The sequence below is a fragment of the Cyprinodon tularosa genome, unplaced genomic scaffold, assembly GCF_016077235.1.
Source record: "Cyprinodon tularosa strain WSP-4 unplaced genomic scaffold, ASM1607723v1 ctg631, whole genome shotgun sequence".
Taxonomy (NCBI): Eukaryota; Metazoa; Chordata; class Actinopteri; order Cyprinodontiformes; family Cyprinodontidae; genus Cyprinodon; species Cyprinodon tularosa.
In genome coordinates, this window is record NW_024039376.1 from 236,188 (window position 1) to 251,934 (window position 15,747).

The 15,747-nt window shown below is 39.1% G+C and overlaps 2 protein-coding genes across 3 annotated transcripts; both read right to left on the bottom strand.

The window, feature by feature from the left end:
• Positions 1-2,196: 2,196 nt before the first annotated feature.
• Positions 2,197-6,357, bottom strand: LOC119798633 (Fc receptor-like protein 3). 2 transcript variants are annotated; one of them, XM_038308186.1, is made up of 6 exons: positions 6,296-6,357; positions 5,975-6,010; positions 5,483-5,755; positions 5,158-5,403; positions 2,978-3,141; positions 2,197-2,330 (listed from the first exon to the last, which is right to left on the bottom strand). In XM_038308186.1, the coding sequence occupies exons 1-6, from the start codon at positions 6,324-6,326 to the stop codon at positions 2,313-2,315; spliced, it is 768 nt and encodes a 255-aa protein (XP_038164114.1). In that variant the 5' UTR covers positions 6,327-6,357; the 3' UTR covers positions 2,197-2,312. The 2 variants fall into 2 exon arrangements, with proteins under 2 accessions (XP_038164114.1, XP_038164115.1); XM_038308187.1 differs by having other exon boundaries at positions 5,483-5,746; positions 6,296-6,341.
• A 2,781-nt stretch (positions 6,358-9,138) lies between these two features.
• LOC119798629 lies at positions 9,139-14,340 on the bottom strand. Its single transcript, XM_038308183.1, has 7 exons — positions 14,203-14,340; positions 13,887-13,922; positions 13,094-13,354; positions 12,769-13,014; positions 12,500-12,667; positions 9,914-10,077; positions 9,139-9,235 (listed from the first exon to the last, which is right to left on the bottom strand). Exons 1-7 carry the CDS (start codon positions 14,231-14,233, stop codon positions 9,233-9,235), a joined length of 909 nt encoding a protein of 302 aa, XP_038164111.1. The 5' UTR covers positions 14,234-14,340; the 3' UTR covers positions 9,139-9,232.
• Between the last annotated feature and the right edge of the window lie 1,407 nt (positions 14,341-15,747).

Consider the following 15,747-nt stretch of genomic DNA (forward strand, 5'->3'; position numbering starts at 1 on the left):
TAAATGCCCCTGGTAGGGTCTCCACTGACAAACAGGCTGGAGGTGATTGATCAGACAGAGAACAGTTCAAAAATCCCTAAAAAATTTGCTCAGCTTTTCATGTTGGAGTTCATCCAAGAGGAGAAGAGGCTTCATACCTCCCCGCTCCCATAGGGGAGGATCTCTGACTGTTGTTTCAGCCTAATGATGGCAGCCAACCTGGGGATACCATCATTCTGCCTTCTCATGTTGGAAACAACAGGGACCCCAGCTTTGAGCCCTAATGGTGTTTCATTATTTGACTTCTGAGCAACTCAGGGAACGTCCATAATAAAGACGTATAAAGATGTCAATTGGTACACTTAGCACAGGACATTTTAGACCACAGGAGGACTGAAATGCTGTGATTGACTCTTTTCAAACTTTTTATTGAGTTCAGGTAATTCAGTTTGTGCTGAAAGCCTCAAAAAGCATCTAATTCATGGCAGAAGTTTCTTAGAGTGAAAATTAACCCTTGTCATGCTTAGCTTCCACAGAGAGGTCTATTAAGGAAAAAAACTGAACTTTAGAAACAAAAACTAGACAAATGCAGTGAATACACAGCTCTGCCATGGATCAAAGCTTTATAAGGAGGAGATCATGGTGAACCCAACCTGAGTGCTTTGCATGGGACCCATCCCCATGTGTGTCCTTGATAGATGAATTAATTAGCTCTATTTTTTAGAGAGATAATAAATATGCATAAAACACAAAAATCAATAAATATTTAAAATAAACAATTTTATAAAGCACATATTTCTTAGGTAGTTTTAAGAAAAACCCAAATAGATTATTATATTTCCTTTTACTATAAAATGATAATTATTTAGGCCTTTTAATTTGTTGTAATGCACAATCCTACCGTTAGGGGGAGTGACACTATCACTAAGGGGCCACAGAAATACCACTGAATATTTGATCTCATTTTGAATAGGTTATATAATCAAACACACAAGATTATTGTTTTTTATCCAATATAATCTGGTATAAGAAGAGAAATTAAACAGTTAAACACTGTTTTAGATTCTGTAACTAAACTAGGAAACAATTTCAACCTGCTGTCACCTTCTCTTGTCCAAATATAACATTAAGTCTCTTCAATCAGACCCCAGATGAAGATATTTTCTCTGCATAAATGAAAAACTCTCTTGGTGAGAAAATAAATAATAATAAATAAACTGATCAGGAGGTCCTCAGGGATGTGTGTTCAGTCCTTTGTTGTTTCCTCTGTTGAATCATGACTCTAGATCCAAATTCATCTGACATCGGCTCATTAAGTTAAATGATTGTACAAAAGTGGTTTAACTAATGATAATAAAGTATCTTTGATGTTAGGAGTATAACAGCGGTGTTATAACAGCATTTTGTCGCATTATTTCAACAAAACTATGGAATTTGTTTTTCTGATTATAAAGTTTAGACATAACACCCTGCAGAGAGTGAAAGTCTGTCTCTGTGGATCTTCTCTGGTATCAAAACTCCTCAGCATTGGTTTGGTGTCATTTGACTGATGCCTTTTTTTAAATAAAGACTAAAACTATGTTTGTATATTTTATTTTATTATGCAGATTTGTTAAAAGAGAAAATATGTTGTTTTTTACATTTAAAAGGCTGACAACAAATACTGATGCAAAAACAGATTTATACACAGTATTATTTTAATTAGCTGTTCCTAAGGCAGTTTTAAATTTCTAAAAGGAAAGTTTCTAAAAGTGAAGTCAGAACCTTTCAGCAGCTTCAGCCACTGTGGTTCTTCTCTGGAAGTTTCCACTGCAGCATTTCTCAGTCTGTGGTTTATTGTTCTTTGTTTGCTGCTCTACAGATCAGTGGTGCATCAGGCAGCAAAGACCAAACAGGAACACATCAGATATTTTCTATCAGCTCTGAAACCCACAGACCCACAGGAGGTTTATCACACCTGGATTAATAATCTGAACCAAAGAAAATAGTTTTTGAAAAGAGAATTTGTCAAAAGGACTAAACTGCCAAAGAACCGTTTGATTAAATAAACAGTTAAGACCAAATTGTTGTGAAATGTTCACCATTGGTGAGTCTTAGTCCAACTTAGAAGCCATTAAACTTTGGTGGTGATCTGGATCTGGTCTGGTTTCTCTGAGTGCTCTAGTTCTACATAGAGAGAAATGTTCTAACAGCAGGATGATGGAAACATGAATGTAGAAGTAAACTAAGTCTGTTGGATGAAGCAGTCAAAAGGCAGCAGCTGGAGGTCAGAGGTCAGATGGTGGACTACCTCACTGAGGAGTAGATGAGGTCTGGTTCTACTGGAAGCTCTGCTAGAACATCAACACACTCTGGTTAGAAGGAAAGAAAATACAGAGAATAAAGCTGCAGGTCAACTATTTAAAACAACACAATACAAAACTAAGGAATATATTTACTCATTAGATCAGAGCTGTCAGTCATTTTGATCCCATGGAAACAATCTAAAGAAGCAGGAAATCATAGATGAAGTAGAAAAGCTTTAATTCCAACCTGTCCATCACAGCAGCCAGTGTCCTTCATCTCTATCTGTGTCTCTCTGCTCTGAGCTTCATTGCTGACCTCCCTCCATGTTGGATGCTCCTTCCTCTGCCTCTATCAGCTCAGGGTTCCTGCTCCTTCCTCTCTAATGCGCTCTGGGTTTTCTATCATTCTCATTATTATGATAACTACCAGGAGATAAAGTCATTCCTATCCATCTACTCTGATTCCAGATCTAAACCTGAACTAATAGTCAAACATTTCTGCTATAGTTTGACTTCAAATGTAAAAACAGATTCAGTAATAATCCTTAATGATCATTTATCTCAGAGCTAATAGTCTGAGGAGCTCAGCTGCGTCTTTAGCTTCAGTTTCAGCTTGAACGGATCAGAACACTAGATGTTCTCTGATCATTTTCAGCTTCTGATGCAGCAGAAGATCTCTGCAGCTCTGCAGACATGAACATGTCCCCTCCTACCTGCTTGGAGGCCTCTGCTTCCATCAAGGCTGTAGAAATAGATCTGGCTTTGGACAGCAGCTCTGTTCCTGGATCAGTGGTTCTGTATTCACAGACCGACCAGAACTTGATGTCTTCCTCCCTGAACTCTGTCCTGAGGAACTGAGAGAAGGTTTCCATCCCATCTGACAGAAGAAAAACACAATGACAGAAACACTGTTAATGCTGAGAGATGAACAACAGAGAGATGAGAGGAGATCTAACTGGGTCAGACTGAAAGTCCAAAGCTCTGCCTTGGATCTAGGTTTAAGAACTCAGGAACCATCGCCTGGATCTAAACCCAAAGTGATAAAGAGAAGGACCAGCCTCTCCTGTTTGTTTATCTCACTGTGTCTCTAAGCTAAAAAGACGAGTGTTTGGTGGTAATTACATACTGTTTGAGATGTAGCAAATTGGTAATTAAAGTAAAACAATGATTAAATTTCTGTGATAATTGATTATATATTTTAATGTAGAAGAAGAGGCACACAGTAAATGGTGAGCAAAGGAGTAGAGAACAGTTTATGTGATAAAGGATCTTGGCAACAGCATCTTTTTCCTTTATCTATGTATTTCAGTATATTGTCTTTGTGTTTTTTCTTTTCTTGAAGTGGTTCCCTACTGGAGAACCACTCCAGGCTGGGTGACAAATAAAGAAGTTTTAAATCCTGAATCTTGATTAAACCTCCCAGGCCACTCAGGTCTTCTAGTTCCAGCCTCCTCTGTCCGTCCAGAACTAGAACCAAACATGGAGAAGCAGCATCTATGCTCCATTGATCTTAACAAACTCCCAGAAGACTGGAAAAGAGCTGAAAGCCTGAGTTCTTTGAAGTCAAAGTTAAAAACCCTTTAGTTTAAAGCTGCATTTGACTGTTGAGGTGTTACTAGTTTAAGTTTGCAGTCCAACTATTTTATTTGTTCTACTAACTGCTTTTATCATTTTTTCATCTCTACTTGCTTTTATTCTGCTTTTATTTTCCTTTTATTTTAGTGTTTAATTCTTGTGAAGCGCTTTGAATTATCTTTTTACTGAATTATGCAATAAATAAAATTTTGCTTGTTTTATGGAACCTTTTTAAAAGGAATTTCTAATAATCAAGTTTATCCAATTCTGTTTAATTTCTAAACACCTTGGAATTTTCATTGCTAAAACATTGACCCTGTTTAACACATATTTACCTTCAGTTTAGTTTTATATAAATACATATGTTATTTATAAATATATGAATGTATCTCATGCATTAATGAAAACAATTTATATTTGACTGAGTATATTATAGTTAAAGACTATAAACATGTTTAGTTTTCTAATATTTGTATTTTGGGGGGTAGTTTAGATTCTGCAGGTGGTTTTCTGCAGAAACGTTTTGATGATAAACAGGAAAGTGGACGACCACAGAGCTGCTAGTCTGTTTAACAGAACAACCACAGTCTGCAGAGACAGACGCCATGACACATGTCCTCACTGACTGCTTTAAACACACCAAGCAAGAAAGGACACTCTGGTGTCCAAAGAAGCTCTGATTGTTCAGTGTTGATCAATGCAGACTGAAAAAAACTAAACTTTCTAATTTAAGAAAAATTACATTAGAAAACATTGGCTCAAAAACATATTTTAGACAAAAATCCACTGAGAGTGATGTTTTCAGGCTGGACCTCAGCCTCCATCATCATCCTCACCTCTGCTGGGTTTGACTTTCTGCTGCTGAGTTAGTTGAACATCAATGTATGTAACGTAATGTCTCTATTAGCTTAAACAAACTGAGATTACCCTCAATCCAGTTCTTGATATTGTTCACTGCTGGGAAAATTAACTGAACCAATGGTTAAACATTTTGAACTTGTTTTTCTACTTGATTAAATATCTTGGAAAAAAAGCTGCAACTTAAATTAGGCATCATTGGGATAAAAGTGGGATTAGGAACTCAAGATAATTTTTTCTCACCTTTTATCTTGTGCCGATATTTCTTCACGAGTAGAACCAGCAAAACCAGTAGACACACAACAACAAAAGGAGATATACAAGATAACAAGGTGAAGTGAAGAGGTGTCGTTGGAGGAGCAGAGGTGGTGAGTTTCTCTGAAATAAAGACATTAAAAAGAAAAATTAAGAGAAATGATTCAAGTCAGGAAACAAAGAGATGAAGATCAGTGATCCTGACCTTCAACAGAGATCCAGCTGGATGGAGACTCTCCATGACCCCTGATGTTACACCTGTAGAGGCCTTCATCAGAGCTGGTCACATGGTGGAGGGTCATGTGACCTTTGGGCTCAGTCCTGATGAGGGAGCCATCTTTATAGAAAGCAGCTGGGAGGTTGGAGGGAGTGGTCTTTGTTAGACAGCTCAGAGTGACGTCATCTCCCTCCATCACAGGGAGGACAGGACTCCGCAGGATCACTGATCCACCTCAACACAGAGACAAACTACAGCATTTCATCCATTTCCACACAGCTTCATCAACACTAACTCCACAGTCTGATCTTACCAGTGACAGTGAGCTGGATGCTGCTGCTGGCTGCTCCCTCTCTGGATGAACACCAGTAAACTCCACTGTCTGATGGGAGGAGGTGGCTGTTGTTACAGGTAGATCCATCTGGTCTCCCCCATCTATCTCCACACTGAGTCCTGGTTCCTCTGGTTGTGTTCCTCCATACAGTCCATCCATCAGCGCTGTTGTTCTCCTCACAGCTCAGAGACACAGAGTTTCCTTCAAAGAACTGAGATCTGCTGGGACTCACAGTCAGAGCAGCTGGAAGGACTGATATTAAACTTACTGATTGCAATAATTGAAATATTAAAAACACAAAAGGTTACGGAAGAGATTGTGGAGTAGTTGGTAATTAATTGAGAAACAGAAAGCAGCACAGATATTTTTTCTGGTTTATAATATCTATTGCAGAAAGCACCAGATAGCATTTTTACCAACAGCTAAGAGATAATTAAAGCATCCAAGTATCCAACTAAAATGGTTTCTAACCTTGGTTTATTCTGCAGCACAGCAAGACAGTCAGACCTAAAGAAAAACACACATTTAGACTGGTTTAAATCAATGTTTAAAGCTCTGATATTAAACTAATCTCTGTGATGTAGAAGGAGACATGCAGGAGATGATCTGGTTCTGGTTTAGTAGTTCTTTAGTAACTGCATTGATGTGTTCAGATCACATATTAAGACGATATTTTATCTTACAAGTTTTAAACCCTTAATTCACTCTAACTTGTTTATCCTCCACCTTCACCAATCATCAGCTCAGCAGTCAGTAATAATAATCTCTTAATCTCAGATGTTCTGTACTTACAAAGCAGCAGGCTCTGCTGGGCTCCTTTCATGGTTCCTCTCTCTCATTTGACAGTTTTTTGTTTCCTCCTGAAGACACAGAATAAAGACCGCCCTCTTCCTCTATAGGAGAGTCCTGATTGGACTCTCTCTCTCTCTTCTGATTGTTCCTGAGAGAACAGTGGTTTACCATCATCATCATCATCATTATTATACTCAACATGGTGGATGACAGCTCCATCTTCATTCTTATCACCTGCTGATTATTGTCAGGTGGCGCTAACTAACCCAAGAACTGCAGAATAGACTGTTAGCAACGTTTCTCCTGAGTTTACAGGGGAAACTCGGATCTATGAGACTGATAAATAATGAGGCATCTGAAATTACACAACTACAGACACAGAATAAAGTGTGCAGGTTGGTGCCTTCATGATGGTGCAGAGAGACCAGCAGTGTATTGTCAACATTTTGTAACTGTCTAAATAATCCTAAAAAGCACATTATCAACATTTATGGACATAGAAAATTTTATCTTATGCACATGTTCAAAATTCTAAAAGATTGAGCAACAAAATGTTGTTTTCAACCTTTTCTAAAAAGACAAAATATATGCTTCATTCATACATGACTATCCTGCAATATTCTATGTTTTCTCTGCTTTTTATCATCATCTAGCCTAATTTTCAATACCTTATAAACCTTATATTCTCAGATTTTGTTGGTTAAACCCTGCAGGGTATGGTCACTGGAGAGTTTCTTCGACACACTGACATCTTTCACTGACTGCAAAATGAAAAACAGAGCTTGTTGCTTGAAGTTTTTCTGTGTCACCCATAGTCATTTGATTTGTTAAAACCTACTGAGGCTGACCCTGTTAGTCCCGCCTTTAAAATAGAGATCTATCAGTTTTTCACCGTGTGTATGGCTTATCAGTCTGGCATTCCAGGCTGGCATTCCACTGGACCTCCATGAAGTTGTGAGGAGTTCTTAAGGTGTTCTTGATACCTGTTGGTTGACTAAGCTCACTAATGGTGTGTGATTCAAAGTCAGGTCTTGGGGAGTCGAGTTAAACAACTTTCCGGGTAGAAACTGGAGAGATTGTTAATTAGTTAAGATCTTTTCTGAATATGATTGTCCAGTTTAAAGATGAGCATTCATGAAGGCCCTGTCATGATCTTGGTACTGATGTCTGGCCTGATTACTCATTTCACGCACTTGCTTAGCTCCGCCCAGTTCTCATTACCACTCATCCAATCCACCTGCACTAGTCTCTATTTAACCAGCCTTCAGACCAGTCATCAGTGCCAGATTATTTTCTAGCCATTGGGCAGAAGTTTTCTAGCGTACCTGTAGTCTAATTACCTGATCCTGACCTGCTGTGCCCTTCGACCTCTGAGTCTGTTGTCCCAGTCTGACCTGCTTGCCCGACTTGCTTCTTACTCCTGCCAGATCTCTGCCAGTCTGTGTACCGTACCTGGAACTGTTACCCGACTCCATTCTGGATTCTCCCTCAGCACCTCACTCGATCTCTCACCTGCAGGCTTTGACTATTGAGCATATCATCGACATCAGGTTTGGCTTCACCCTTTGGATCATCCTGTCTTCCTTCATTTATTCGGTTCTGATCTCCTGCCTGTCGTCCAACCTCCGATACATCAGCGTCTGGGGCTCTTTGTGCTGCAACTCCTGCTCCACGTTGGCAGCTGACCTGCTAGAACCAACCTCACCATCTGGGCTCAGCCTGAAGTGTAAGACCAGGTTAGTGACTCACATGTTCATTATCATCCTCTTCCAGAACAATGTGGTCACTAACCTGTTGTCTCCTCCTGCAGAGGTTCCTGGGTTAGATGCAGACGCTGCTCACTTCAGTTCAGTTAACTATAAAATGTTTGTGAAATTTAACTGTTTTCTGCTTCAAATACTGGATCCTGCTGTTCTGACCCTGGCAGGACCCTTTAAGAGCCTGTTCCTTACAGAGAGACTCACAGAGAATGAAAAAAACCTGGAAATCTATCAAGAAACATTTAAAGGAGCTGGAAACAGTGGGAAAGGTAACTCTGTCCTCCATCTACAGCATGCACTATTCATCCAGGGTTTAAACTTAGTAGAGCCCCGTCTTTATAAACAAATCCACATGTTCATCCTTTTTTCTAAGATGAAATGTGATTTTTATGCATTTTTTGTCTGTGCTTTTTCATTTTTATGAGGTATATGGGTGTTTTTAATGACATATTAAGGAATTCTACTTTTTTTTTTACCAATATTAGGGGTTCAAGCACCTGTCCATTTTTATTCTGCAAAACGTTAAAAACTAATTCAACCTGACAGTCCCTCTGTATTCTGTAGAAAATCTTTATCAGAACCTGCAGCTAACAGGCTATACCTGAGCCGTTATAAAAAAAATAATAATTCAGACTAAGTGAGGAAAATGTAGGCTTGTCGGCACATGTTTAGATAAAACTCCTCCTGAAACTGGAAACAAGCTCTATCAAAGGGTTAAAAACGTCAGAACCGTTCAGCTGCCCACACTCACTGTGGCTCTTCTCTTAAAGTTTCCACTGAAGCATTTTTTAGTCTGCGGTTACTTTTCTTCACTTACATGGTGCATCAAGTAGAAACAACCAAGCAGCAGCACATCAGTTATTTTCTACTCTGAAACCGACAGACCCACAGGAGGTGTGAAAACTCTGCTGTCGCACCTGGTTTGATAAACCACACAAAATACTTTCAATAAAGAAAATTCATTAAAAATTTATGTTTTTATTCTACATACACTGACCGTTTTTTTTCTTTTTTCTCAGACTTAGATGATGGGTTCAACCTGAATGAGATAATAAACACTTGAACATAAAAAGATGAAGTAAACAGAGTCTGTTGGATGAAGCAGTCAGAAGGCAGCAGCTGGAGGTCAGAGGTCAGATGGTGGACTACCTCACTGAGGAGTAGATGAGGTCTGGTTCTACTGGAACATAAACAACCTCTGGTTAGAATGAAGCAACACTGCAGGTCAAACATTTAAAATGAAAACATAGAAAACCTTAAATTTTGAAGATTAGAGCTGATATAAGATCAGATCTATTAATTAGATCAGTTTTGTCATATGAAGCAAATAAATAGAAATTTACAATAAGAAGCTTAAAGTTCATAGATCTTCTAAAAATGTATAACAAATCAATTTCAATGTAATGCTTCTTTAACTCTGAGGAATGTTGGGGGGGTGTTATTCTACCGCAGTTCTAACTGGTAACCACAGTAAACTGGTCCCACCTAGAGGTTTCACTGGGTCAGAGGTCGCCACATAGCAGGTGGAGTTAATTCATGACTATGGAGGGTTTAGTCCTCATTCAATAATAATCATTAATGATCATTTATCTCAGAGCTAATAGTCTGAGGAGCTCAGCTGCGTCTTTAGCTGCTGTTAGACCTCAGCAGGCTCCACCTGATGATTGTTCTTAAAGCTCAGCTCCCAGCCAGCTGATGACTATGGAGGGTTTAGTCCTCACCCACAGACATGTTTCTAACAGGGACTCCATGTTTCAGCTGGAACGGATCAGAACACTAGATGCTCTCTGATCATTTCAGCTCCTGATGCAGCAGAAGATCTCTGCAGCTCTGCAGACATGAACATGTCCCCTCCTACCTGCTTGGAGGCCTCTGCTTCCATCAAGGCTGTAGAAATAGATCTGGCTTTGGACAGCAGCTCTGTTCCTGGATCAGTGGTTCTGTATTCACAGACCGACCAGAACTTGATGTCTTCCTCCCTGAACTCTGTCCTGAGGAACTGAGAGAAGGTTTCCATCCCATCTGACAGAAGAAAAACACAATGACAGAAACAGTGTTAATGCTGAGAGATGAACAACAGAGAGATGAGAGGAGATCTAACTGGGTCAGACTGAAAGTCCAAAGCTCTGCCTTGGATCTTGGTTTAAGAACTCAGGAACCATCGCCTGGATCTAAACCCAAAGTGATGAAGAGAAGGACCAGCCTCTCCTGTTTGTTTATCTCACGGTGTCTCTAAGCTAAAAAGACGAGTGTTTGGTAGTAATTATGTACTGTTTGAGATGATTCCTTTTCTTCATTTAGATATATTTATAGATTGTTTTGCTATTTAAGGTTTAACCCTCTGAACAAATGGAATGAGTCAAACAGTGTCTTCATAGGTTTATCTAAAAAGTCCATCAGACAGCTGCAGCTGATCCAAAACCCTGCTGCCCGTTTTCTCACTAGAACTAAGAAAGTAGATCACATCAGTCCGGTTCTGAGGTCCTTCCTCTGGCTCCCTGTAGCTCAGAGAATAGACTTTAAAATCATTCTGTTAGTCTAGAAATCACTCAATAGATCAGCACCTCAATCCATAACAGATCTGTTGTCAGTGTATCAGCCTCTCAGACCACTCAGGTCTTCTAGTTCCAGCCTCTTCTGTCCGTCCAGAACTAGAACCAAACATGGAGAAGCAGCATCTATGCTCCACTGATCTGGAACAAACTCCCAGAAGACTGTGACTCCATCCTGGAGAGAAATATCATCTGTGCTGCTGCCATCAACACCTTTGTTTATAGATGTTGGAGCTTGGCCTGTTTTTCAGTGTAGTCCTGTTTCTCTGACAGTGACTAACTGGATGTGCTCTCCTCATCCTCTGACATGGGAGCTCGTCTGCCTGACTGTGTGTTTCCTGGACGGGGCCGCCTTTTACAGCTGCTTTTTCTATGTCTGCTTCTGTCTCCTTGAACCCCAGTCGGCCTCAGCAGATGGCCGCTCACACTGAGCCTGGTTCTACTGGAGGTTTCTTCCTGTTAAAAGGGAGTTTTTCCTCTCCACTGTTGCTACAAGCATGCTTAGTGTGAGGGTATGATCTGGTTGAACTGTAAAGTGCCTTGAGATGACATGTGTTGTGAATTGGCGCTATAGAAATAAACTGAATTGAAATGGAAAAGATCTGAAAGCCTGAGTTCTCTGAAGTCACAGTTAGAAACCCATTAGTTTAGAGCTGCCTTTGACTGATGGAGTTAAACTGTTAACTGAGGTTTTATTATTTTAAGGTTCTGATCCATCTGTTTTATTTGTTTTACTGCTTTTATCATCTATTTATTTTATTTGCTTTTATTTTCATTCTATTTCACTGTTTAATTCATGTAAAGCACTTTGAATTATCTTTGTAGTTAATCGTGCAATAAATCAACTTGCTTTGCCCTAAACACAAAAATCTCTGAGACTAGAAAACTTACTTATTTTATGAAATCCTTATAAAAGTAATGTCCAAGTTCACTTTTAACATTAACTACATTAATTTTTGTTCAATTTTTAAATACCTGGGAGATTTTTATTGCTAAAATGTTGACCCTGTTAAATTAACATTTATCTTTGGTTTAGTTTTATATAAATACATCATTTTAATCATGTTTAGAGGCTTTGCAATGACTATAATGTTTAATTTATCTCATGCATGAATGAAACAAATTTATTTTTGACTGACTTTCTTTTATTATGTAGTTATAAACATGTTTAGGTTTCTATTATTTGTTTCTGGGGGGCAGTTTAGATTCTGCAGAAACGTTTTGATGATAAACAGGAAAGTGGACGACCACAGAGCTGCTAGTCTGTTAAACAGAACAACCACAGCCTGCAGACACAGACGCTCCAACATGTTAACCTGTTTCCTCACTGACTCCTTCATAGACATGAAATCACCAGGTAAACTGAGCGAGATAAGGATTATATTGTTCAATGTCTGATAAGGAAATAAATAAAATAAAGTGAAAACCTTTGATTTAAATATGTAAATTTAGCCTTAAAGTGTTATTTGTAGAATAAAGTCTGAAAGTGAAAATAGTTTAGAGCAGCATCAACAGAGTTCCTCCAGTTTAACATCAACAAACTGATCTGTAGGTGTCAAACTGCTCCACAGCATCCAGCAGGTTGGTAGAGCTCAGATCTGACAGACTGGAACCAGATCAGGATCCAGGGAGATTTTCAGGAACAGGAATATTTCCTTTGATGCTAAAATCAAATCATCACAATAATCTGACTGATAATAAGGTTTTTATCCATGATTTAGACTGAATCATCATCATCAGCATCATCATCATCATCATCATCATCATCAAAGCTGGTTTTTACTATGTTAAGATGTCTGACGTCCTGTATTTTAAACAGTAACTTAGAATAATCATTCAAACCAATTTGGTAAAAAAAAAAAAAGTCATTAAATCAAAAGTTTATTTCTCACCTTTTGACTTGTGAAGATTTCTATTGATGAGTGGAACCAGTAACACCAGTAGAAACATAACAAAGAGAGATGCAAGAGGCAACAAGATGGCAGGAAGAGATGAAGAGGAGGCAGGAGGAGGAGGAGGAGGAGGTGTGGTTGGAGGAGCAGAGTTTGTTTCTGGTTTCTCTGAAATAAAGACATTTCTAAAGTTATTATCCAGTCAGTAAATGATGAGACTTTATGAATTGAAGTCAGGAAGCAAAGACATGAAGATCAGTGATCCTGACCTTCAACAGAGATCCAGCTGGATGGAGACTCTCCATGACCCCTGATGTTACACCTGTAGAGGCCTTCATCAGAGCTGTTCACATGGTGGAGGGTCATGTGACCTTTGGGCTCAGTCCTGATGAGGGAGCCATCTTTATAGAAAGCAGCTGGGAGGTTGGAGGGAGTGGTCTCTGTTAGACAGCTCAGAGTGACGTCATCTCCCTCCATCACAGGGAGGACAGGACTCTGCAGGATCACTGATCCACCTCAACACAGAGACAAACTACAGCATTTCATCCATTTCCACACAGCTTCATCAACACTAACTCCACAGTCTGATCTTACCAGTGACAGTGAGCTGGATGCTGCTGCTGGCTGCTCCCTCTCTGGACGAACACCAGTAAACTCCACTGTCTAATGGTATCAACCAATTGATGTTACAGGTAGAACCAGCTGGTTCCCCCCATCCATCTCCACACCTGTTGTTTCCTTCAGCTGTGTTCCTCCATATAGTAGAATTACCAGAGCTGTTGTTCTCCTCACAGCTCAGAGACACAGACTGTCTGGTAAAGAACTGAGATCTGCTGGGACTCACAGTCAGAGCAGCTGCGAGGTTGGAAATAAAAGTCCTTTAGGATTAAATATATATTTATTCATTATTGAACACAGTTACACCTACATCAGGGATCACCAATGTGGTGCCCATGGGCACCAAGGGCTCAAGGATCACATGGGGTGCCCTCAGTATCTTCTAGAAATGACATAACTCATGAGTGGGCAAATATTAATATATTCTGTTGCCCTTTCTGTAATGACACTTGCATTTATAGAGATTTCAAGATGACAACGGAAAAGTAGACATTAATATAAACATTAAAAACATGTTTATTATGGATGAAGTTTAGCTGAAAGCTGATTCCTTTAGTCCGTAGTTCAGTATTGGTAACTACTCACATAACTCAGCACACATGAAGTAGCTTTAAGCCTAAAAGAAGTTGTGACCCCTGACCTAAATCAAATAATCTATTTTAAAAAATAAGATATTTATTGTTTTCTATAATCCTTATAAAAACGTGAATAAATGTCCCATGTTCCTCTAAGAGACCATTCAGAAAGTTCAAGCAAAAATGTTTCTAACCTTGGTTTGTTCTGCAGCACAGCAGGAAGCTCAGACCTACAGAAAACACGTTCAGACGGATTTAAATCAAAGTTCATAGTTATGATATTAAACAGAGGTCTGTGATGTAGAAGCAGACATCTAGGAGACCTCCATGATCCAGTTCTAGTTCTTTCTAGGTTGATTTTACATGTTTAGCTCACAGGTTAGCATTATCTTGCTCATTTCACCTCTTTCATTAACTCAGTCTAACTTGTTTCTCCTCCTTCTGTTCCTCCATCAATCATCATCAGAGCAGCCAGTAATAATCTTTCTAACTCAGATGTTCTGTACTTACAAAGCAGCAGGCTCTGAGGTGTTTCCTTCATGGTTCCTCTCACTCATCTGACGGCTTTTCATTTCTGGCTATAGACTCAGAATAAAGACCGCCCTCTTCCTCCATGTTGGTTGGTTTATCTCTCTCTTCACTGCTGTGCTGAGAAACCAGCATCATCACACCACTGTTAAAATAATCCTAAAATGCATAACTTAAAAAAATATATATATTTTGACAAAGAAATCTTTATTTATTCTTTTTCACATGTTCAAGATTTCAAAGGTTTGAAAACCATCATAATTTCATGTCCTGTTCTTTCTGAGAGCAGAACAATGTCCTTCATTCATACAAGAGATTTTCTCCTACATTCTAAGATGACTTTAATCTGTAATTAAGTTGTTTTTGCTGTATTTGCTATTGTTAAATGTGCTGCCATCAACACCTTTGTTTATAGATGATAGAGCTGGGCCTGATTTTCAGTGTTTAGTCCTGTTTCTTTCTTAGAATGGACTCAGCTTTTACTGTGTCTAACTCGATGTGATCTCTCTTACCTGTTTTAACCTGAATACCAATTTAGAACTGCTACTGCTACTGTGGAGCTAGTTCACCGTTACCTTTTCTAATATAGGAAGGTTTTATTGATCACTGCTTCTATAGTCCTGCTTCTGTCTCCTTAAAAACTCCTAGTCAGCTGCTCAGTTGTAATGAAGGTGATGTGAGGGATTGCTGAAGAGCCAACAATGTCTACTGTCTCTAGATGCTCATCCTGCAAAGACTGTCTGGATGATTTGAGTCAATTGTCTCTGTAAAGCAGTTTGAGATGACTTGTTGTTAACTAGTGCTATATAAATAGACTGAATGTTCTGAAGCTGTATGAAACTATTGAATGGCTGTTAGTGCTTTTTGCCATCTGTTGGCTTCAGACTGAACCTCCTTCTAGGTCAGAAGATCTATATGGAGGATTATCAGATGGTGGAGTGAGAGTCAGTTCTATATAGGCCAGAGTAGGACAACATCTTTTAGTCCTGAATCTGAATCTGTTTGGGAAAACCCCATCACTGCTTTCCTAAGGCTTCTTTAGTTCTGCATCAATCATGTATTTGTAGCTTGTTCCTTCCTTTACTGTGCATTTACACCTGCTAGCCACTGTAATTTTCACATTGGATGTAATATCATCCATTGTTGTTTTCTTTTCCAGTTTCAGTGCAAAAGAGTCTTTTACAGCGGAGACTGATAAAGAGCAGACATGACAATGTGAACAGGTTGCTGTCAATAAAAGTCACTCTGGGTTGCATTAGGCCAATTCAGTTACTAATCAATCTAACATGCATGTTTCAATGTGGTTGGAAGGTCTGGAAAAATCCTGGAAAGCAAAGAATCTCCTGACAGAAAGACCAAGAGGGAAACTTCTACCTTTGAGATGACAGTGATATTTGAAACAGAGCCTTTCAGCTTTCACCTTTATTCACAGGATTATGTTTCGTCATCTCCTCTCTGTCTGTTAATGTTTGGTAGAGGCTGCTTTGGTTAACACTATTACCATAGAACATGTAGAGAATACGTAGA